General features: G+C 47.4%; 1 protein-coding gene across 1 annotated transcript; it reads left to right on the top strand.

Moving 5' to 3' along the window:
- Positions 1-207: 207 nt before the first annotated feature.
- Positions 208-5,433, top strand: LOC131481045 (uncharacterized). Its single transcript, XM_058668264.1, is given in 1 exon segment — positions 208-5,433. A coding segment is annotated over 1 exon segment (5,226 nt).
- The last annotated feature ends 3,102 nt before the right edge of the window (positions 5,434-8,535 follow it).

Raw genomic sequence — 8,535 nt, forward strand, 5'->3', positions numbered from 1 at the left:
CCGACCAGAGTCGGACTCTTTGGGGCTCCCCCATTGTCCGAGGGGTACGTGGTTTGTCTGGGAGACGAGAGGTCCAGACTCTCATCGCAGTCTCCATCTGAGTTTTTGCTTTCGGTTTTGCACCGGAGCCGCGCTGCGAAGTTGTTTTGTTTCTGTGCCGGCCTATTGTTTGTGGTCTCCGTGTTCAGTGTTTCGTTCGCCAAAATAATGGGACAATCTATTACCACCCCTCTTAGCCTTACCTTGCAGCATTGGCGGGATGTTCAGAATACAGCAAACAATCAGTCAGTAAATATCCGCAAGAGCAAATGGACTACCCTCTGCTCATCAGAGTGGCCAGCCTTCAATGTTGGCTGGCCAAGAGATGGAACTTTTGATCTTAACATTATTTTACAGGTCAAGCATAAGGTGATGGATCCTGATCCACATGGTCACCCCGACCAAGTGGCCTACATAATCACCTGGGAGGCCCTCGTTCATGATCCACCTCTGTGGGTCAGGCCCTTTGTTGTTCTCAAACCACCCTCTATCACCGTCCCCTCTGCTCCTTCTCCCACTCCGATCGCTGGGCACCCCTCTCAGTCTTCACTCTATCCAACCCTTGTCAGATCCATGCAGATCCAGAATGAAAAGAAAAAGCCACCCAAGGTTTTATCCCCAGGAGAAGACCTCGTGATGGACCTGCTGGCCGAAGAGCCCCCACCATATCGGGGGCCAGGTCAACAACAAGCGGCAGAAGCTGAACCGGAAGAGACCCCAGCCGCCGACCCTGCACCTTCCCCAGTGGCAGGGCGGCTACGAGGGCGCCGAGAACAACCTCCCGATTCCACTTCCCGTGCCCTCCCCCTGCGGACCGGTCCCAATGATCGGCTCCAATACTGGCCGTTTTCTGCCTCCGATTTATACAATTGGAAACATAACAATCCTCCCTTTAGCAAGGACCCCTCTATGCTAACCTCTTTAATTGAGTCTATTCTAGTGACACACCAGCCCACTTGGGATGATTGTCAACAGTTACTGCAGATCTTACTGACGACTGAGGAAAAACAACGGGTTTTTCTGGAGGCCAGGAAAAATGTTCTAGGAGATAATGGCCGCCCCACCCAATTGCCCAATGAGATTGATGCAGCTTTTCCCTTGGAACGACCTAATTGGGATTTCACTACGGATGAAGGTAGGAACCACCTGCGTCTCTATCGCCAGTTGCTCATAGCGGGTCTCCATGGGGCAGCTTGGCGCCCCACCAATTTGGCTCAGATCAAGCAGGTAACACAGGGGCCCGAGGAAGCTCCCTCGGCATTTCATGAGCGGCTAAAAGAGGCTTACCGTATATACACCCCATATAACCCAGAAGATCCAGGGCAGGCCACCAACGTGGCCATGTCCTTCATATGGCAATCAGCTCCAGACATCAGAAAGAAACTTGAAAGGCTTGATAATCTCAAAGAGAGCTCTATTCAGGATTTACTTAAAGAGGCAGAACACATTTTTAATAAACGTGAAACTCAGGAAGAGAGAGATGAAAGACTTAAAAAGGAAACAGAGGAGCGTGATGAAAGAATAAGACGGGAAGCTGAAGAGAGAGAGAATGTCAGGGATCGCAGAAGAAACAAAGAAATAAGTAGACTATTGGCCGCTGTAGTGTCAGGGCAAAGGCAGGAAGAACAACGGGGGAACCGGAGAGGCCCCCGGGTGGACAGAGATCAATGTGCTTATTGTAAAGAAAAAGGACATTGGGCGAGAGATTGCCCTAAAAAGCCCAAGAGGAGGCCAGGACCTCAGACCTCCCTATTAACTCTAGAAGATTAGGAAAGTCAGGGCCAGGAGCCCCCCCCTGAGCCCAGGATAACTCTCAACGTTGGGGGGCAACCTGTCACCTTCCTGGTAGACACCGGGGCACAGCACTCAGTGTTGACCCATGCGCCGGGACCCTTGAGCGACAGATCGGCTTGGGTCCAAGGAGCGACCGGAGGGAAAAGATACCGATGGACGACAGACCGACGAGTGCAGCTGGCAACCGGTAAAGTGACTCATTCTTTTCTACATGTTCCTGATTGCCCCTATCCATTATTGGGACGGGACTTGCTTACCAAATTAAAAGCGCATATACACTTTGAAAGTGATAAGATTCGAATAACTGACCCAAAGGGAGCGCCTCTTCAGGTCCTCACCCTCCAATTGGAAGATGAATATAGGCTATATGAAATTCTAGAGCCAAATAATACAGAGATAAGAAATTTAGAAATAGATTCTTGGATAAAAAGATTTCCTATGACTTGGGCTGAAACCGGAGGGATGGGCCTTGCGCTCCGGCAACCCCCTCTGGTCATTGAGTTAAAAGCCACCGCAACTCCGGTCTCTATAAAACAGTACCCGATGTCCCAAAAAGCCTATCAGGGTATCAGACCGCATATCAAGAGACTCCTGGATCAAGGCATTCTAGTCCCCTGCCGATCATCTTGGAATACCCCGCTTCTTCCAGTAAAGAAGCCGGGAACAGAGGACTATAGACCTGTACAAGATTTAAGGGAAGTCAATAAAAGAGTGGAAGACATTCATCCCACTGTGCCTAACCCATATAACTTACTTAGTACACTTCCACCTACTCATATTTGGTATACAGTTTTGGATTTAAAGGATGCCTTCTTTTGCCTCAGACTTAGTCCCCAAAGCCAATCTTTGTTTGCTTTCGAATGGAGGGACCCGGATTTAGGACTTTCAGGTCAACTGACCTGGACCAGGTTGCCTTAAGGCTTCAAAAATAGTCCGACATTATTTGATGAGGCTCTCCATCGGGACCTCGCAGATTTTAGGGTCCAGAACCCGACTCTGATACTCTTGCAGTACGTAGATGATCTGCTGTTAGCTGCAGCCTCCAGGGAAGCTTGCCATCAGGGCACCGAGTCCCTGTTACAAACTCTGGGACAATTAGGCTACAGAGCCTCTGCAAAAAAGGCACAACTCTGCAAAACCCAGGTCACATACCTAGGATATCAGCTGAAGGATGGACAGAGGTGGCTAACTGCCGCCCGCAAGCAGGCGGTGGCCAACATTCCTGCCCCAAGGAATTCTCGTCAACTACGAGAATTCCTGGGGACCACGGGTTTCTGCAGCCTATGGATTCCTGGGTTCGCTGAAATGGCAGCCCCCCTTTACCTCCTTACAAAGCAGGGAGCAACGTTCAACTGGGGGTCCGAACAGCAACAGGCCTTTGATGACATCAAGCAGACTCTCTTGACCTCACCCGCTTTGGGCCTCCCTGATATCACGAAGCCCTTTGAATTATTTGTGGATGAAAAGCAGGGCTACGCCAAGGGAGTCCTGACCCAAAGATTGGGGCCCTGGAGACGACCTGTAGCCTACCTTTCTAAAAAATTGGACACAGTTGCCTCTGGCTGGCCACCCTGTTTGCGGATGGTGGCAGCTATAGCTGTTTTAACTAAGGATGCTGGCAAGTTAACTTTGGGACAATCATTAACCATTTTGGCGCCTCATGCAGTTGAGGCCCTAATCAAACAACCACCAGACCGCTGGCTCTCCAATGCTCGTATGACCCATTATCAGGCTATGCTCCTGGACACGGACCGGGTGCGCTTCGGACCAGTTGTTGCCCTAAATCCAGCAACCCTGCTTCCCCAGCCGGAGAACACAGAGCAACATGACTGCCTTCAGGTCCTAGCAGAAGTACACGGGACCCGACCAGACCTAACGGATCAGCCCCTCCAGGACGCGGACTTCACCTGGTATACGGACGGAAGCAGCTTCATAGACAATGGGAAGCGGAGAGCCGGAGCAGCAGTAACCACGGAGACAGAGGTAATCTGGGCTAAGGCCCTTCCATCCGGGACTTCGGCTCAGAAGGCAGAACTCATCGCCTTGACCCAGGCGCTCCAAATGGCAGAAGGTAAGAAGCTTAACGTTTACACTGACAGCCGTTATGCTTTCGCCACGGCACATATTCACGGAGAAATATACCGAAGGCGAGGGCTACTGACTTCGGAGGGCAAAGACATTAAAAATAAATCTGAGATCTTGGCCTTACTCAAGGCCCTGTTTTTGCCTCGAAAATTGAGTATCATCCATTGCCTAGGACACCAAAAGGGACACACTCCAGAAGCCCGAGGCAACCGGTTGGCGGATGCCACAGCCCGGAAAGTAGCCCTTGAAAATGAGATCCCTTCTCAGAGCCTTGCCTTAATAACAGAGGAGGTCCGGTACATCCCAGATTGCCCCTTTTCATACAGCCCTAAAGATATAAAACTATTAAGCAAATTAGGGGCGCAACAGGATGCTGAGAAAGGCTATTGGACTTTCCATGGCAAACTTGTCATGCCTCAAAAACAGACTCATGAATTAATTACCGGCCTACATAAATTGACTCATCTCAGTAGTAAAAAAATGAAGACTCTTTTAGAGAAGGAGGAAAGTCCTTATTTTCTATTAGGAAGAAACCAAAGCCTACAAGATGTAGTGGATGAATGTAAAGCTTGTGCACAAGTTAATGCAGGAAAAACCAAACTAGGACAAGGAACTCGAGTGCGAGGGCATCGCCCTGGGACTCACTGGGAAATTGATTTCACCGAAGTAAAGCCTGGGCAATATGGTTATAAATATCTTCTAGTATTTGTGGATACCTTCTCAGGATGGGTAGAGGCTTTCCCCACTAAACATGAGACTGCGAACGTCGTGACCAAGAAACTGCTAGAAGAAATCTTTCCAAGGTATGGTCTGCCACAGGTATTAGGAACAGATAATGGACCTGCTTTTGTTTCTCAGATAAGTCAATCAGTGTCTAAGTTACTGGGGATTGATTGGAAATTACATTGTGCTTACCGACCCCAGAGCTCAGGACAGGTAGAACGAATGAATAGAACCATCAAGGAGACTTTGACCAAATTCACGCTTGCAACTGGCTCTAGGGACTGGGTGCTCCTCCTTCCAGTAGCCCTTTACCGGGTTAGAAATACTCCAGGACTACATGGCCTTACTCCTTTTGAGATTTTATATGGAGCACCTCCTTCACCCTTTAGTCTTTTTAGTTCAAATTTAATTCCTTATTTTGCTAATAATCCTTCCTTGGAAGCTCATTTACAGGCTCTACAGATTGTACAAAAAGAGATCTGGAAGCCCCTTGCAGCCGCCTACCAAGAGCAGACGACCGGACCGGTGGTACCTCATTCCTTCCAGATAGGAGACTCTGTGTGGGTCCGCAGACATCAGACTAAGAACCTGGAACCTCGGTGGAAAGGCCCTTACACCGTCCTCCTGACCACCCCAACAGCGCTCAAGGTAGACGGCATCGCCGCCTGGATCCACGCCTCCCACGTCAAGGCCGCCCACTCCTCTGAAGAAGAGCCCGACACAGCCTCATCATGGAGAGTCCAGCGCACTCAAAATCCTCTAAAGATAAGACTTACCCGTGGAGATCCCTAATTATTATAGGAATTTTGATTAATTTTAAGTTGATTTATGGTAGTCCTCATGTCCCTCGGTCGATGACTTGGGAGGTCATCTCCCAAACTGGAAATGTTGTGTGGTCAATCTCCCAAATTGCCCCCCCTGGAACCTGGTGGCCTGATTTAACCCCTGACGTGTGTGATCTAGTGGCTGGTCTTAACAACTGGGATATCCCTTCACTAGATCCCACAAAGGAAAGACCTAAATGTGTCTCCGGGTCTGGACATAATTTATGTCCATGCCCATGTACAAATAAAAGTGTCATCTCGTATCCTATAGGATGCTCCCATCCCCGGTTTCGCACAGAACTGCAAAAACTTCCGTTTTATGTTTGTCCAAAAGATGGAAGAGATAGAGCTCGGGAATACACTTGTGGAGACATAGATGCTTATTATTGTGCTAAATGGGGTTGTGAAACATCTGGGACAGTCTATTGGAAACCTAACAAGAAAGATTGGATCCAAGTCAGCCGGAGCACGCAAACTCCGACCGGCTCAGGTCCTGGCGCTTGCTTCTTCAATGCGGGAGCGAGAAAACGGTGGTGGGACGGAGGAGACTGTAAAGACTTCTCTTGTAATCCCCTTAATATCTCCTTTACTTCTGAAGGAAAAACATTGAGCGAACTAGCAGAATGGCTCAAAGGAAGGACCTGGGGTCTGAGATTTTACATGTCAGGAACAGATCAAGGATTCATCTTCACCCTCAGATTACGCTTAGATCAGGGCCCCTTAAAGCCTATTGGCCCCAACCCAGTCCTTCCTAGACAGAGAAAACCATCCCTACGAGCTCCAGTCCCACAGGCTCATAATGTGTTCCAAAACACTACCATATTATCTCCCCAAATTAGTAACCGCGTTGTGACAACCACCTTCTCTCCCTGCAGTTTTACAACAGGGGACAGATTATACGATCTATTGCAAGGAACCTTCTTGACCCTTAACCTCACAGACCCGGATCGGACTCAAGATTGTTGGCTATGCCTAATCTCTAGACCTCCATATTATGAAGGAATCGCCATTTTAGGAAATTATACTAACCACACTTCTATGCCCGTTAGCTGTACTACTATTCCCCAGCATAAATTAACTCTGTCCGAGGTATCTGGACAAGGTCTTTGTATAGGAACCATCCCCCAGACCCACCAAGAATTATGTAGTCAAATCAAATTATTAACCAAAGGGACCTATTATTTAGCAGCCCCCAATGGAACCTATTGGGCATGCAACACCGGGTTGACTCCCTGTATTTCTTCTGTAATACTAAATATGACTTTTGATTATTGTGTTTTAATAGAATTATGGCCTAAGATTGTTTACCATGATTCCGGATATATTTTTAACCATTTTGAAAATAGGCCTCGAATTAAGAGAGAACCAGTGTCCCTCACTTTGGCTTTATTACTAGGGGGCATAACTGTAACAGGAATAGCGGCAGGAATAGGGACAGGAACTACCGCTCTCATACAAACCGGTCAATTCCAACAACTCCAAAGTGCTATGCATAACGATATAAAAACACTAGAAGAATCAGTCAGTGTCCTTGAAAAGTCTTTAACCTCCCTCTCAGAAGTAGTTCTGCAAAATAGAAGAGGATTAGATATCCTGTTCCTGCAACAGGGAGGATTATGTGCGGCACTACAGGAAGAATGTTGCTTTTATGCAGATCACACCGGGTTAGTGCGAGATAATATGGCTAAACTCAGAGAAAGACTCAAACAAAGACAACATTTACTAGAGTCGAAACAAGGTTGGTTCGAGACCTGGTTTAACCGGTCACCCTGGTTCACTACCCTAGTATCCTCTATAATGGGACCCTAATTATTCTCCTTTTAATTTTGTTTTTTGGACCCTGTATTCTCAAGAAATTAGTTCAACTTATCAATGATAGATTTACAATCCTTCAAACCTTCGTAGTGACTTTACATTCTGTACCATACCAGATCACCCGGGCTCGTTACCATGAAATTAGCCAAAATGATCCAGAGATTCTAGAGGTAGAAACCACTACCACCTAACCGAATGAAAGATTTCATTCGGAGTTACAAGAAAAAGGGGGGAATGAAAGACCCTCACCAAAATCATGAGCTTTAGCAGCAGCAACGCCATTTTGCAAGGCGTTAGAACTAAGAATAGCAGGATTTCTGAGAAGAAAGCGGACAAGGACAGGGCAAGCTTACCTCACATCTGTGGTCGAACATCTGGTCCCCAAATAAGGAAGAAATATTAGGAAAGAGAGCTAACTCAGCGCCAACTCAACTGTTATCAAAGATAGGGAACTAACTCAAGGCTAATTCAGTCATTGTTGAAAATCCCCGGTACTAAAATAAAGTTGCCTTCACCATGACCCTGGCCTTATAAAAATCCACCAATCAGGATCCTGTAACTATGCTTCTCGCTTCTGTAACTGCTTTTTGCTCCGGGACCCTATAAAAACCCCTAGACCCCAACCTAGGTGCACAAGTCTTCCAAGAGACTTTGTCGCCCCAGGTACCTGTGTATCTGAATAAACCTCTTGCTGTTTGCATCCGCTCAAGTGGTCTTGCTGTTCCTTGGGAGGGGCCTCCCCAGAAGGAAAGTACCCTCCGGGGGTCTTTCAGCATAATGCACCTGTTTTACAGATTTACAGCAGAGAAGAATTTTGCTTCAGCATACATGATACCCTGAGTCTCTCCCATATCTGATCTAGATGATAGTAAGATAAGACTTTGCATTTCAAATGTTAGAGTTGAAAAGGGACAACTCTAATATTTGGGGGACTAACATTTGGGGGGCTACTGGCATAGAATAAGTACATTTGACATGTGAGGAAGATGTGCATTTGGAGGGGCCAGCGGCAGAATGACTAGAGACCAGACACAGCCCTGGCTGTCACCTTGGTGTCAACCTTTAGGGAGCCATAATATGCAGCTCAGCAGAGCCCCAATTCCTAACCACCAGACACTGGGGTAATGACAGTGTGTTGCTTTAAGTGATTGAATTGTTTTTTTTTATTTTTTTATTTTTAATTAATATTTAGCATTATGTGACAGTTTCATAGGCTTTGGGAATCCCCCACCCCCACCCCTCCCTCCTGGTGGAT

Source organism: Ochotona princeps, chromosome 8, assembly GCF_030435755.1.
Source record: "Ochotona princeps isolate mOchPri1 chromosome 8, mOchPri1.hap1, whole genome shotgun sequence".
NCBI classification, from domain to species: domain Eukaryota; kingdom Metazoa; phylum Chordata; class Mammalia; order Lagomorpha; family Ochotonidae; genus Ochotona; species Ochotona princeps.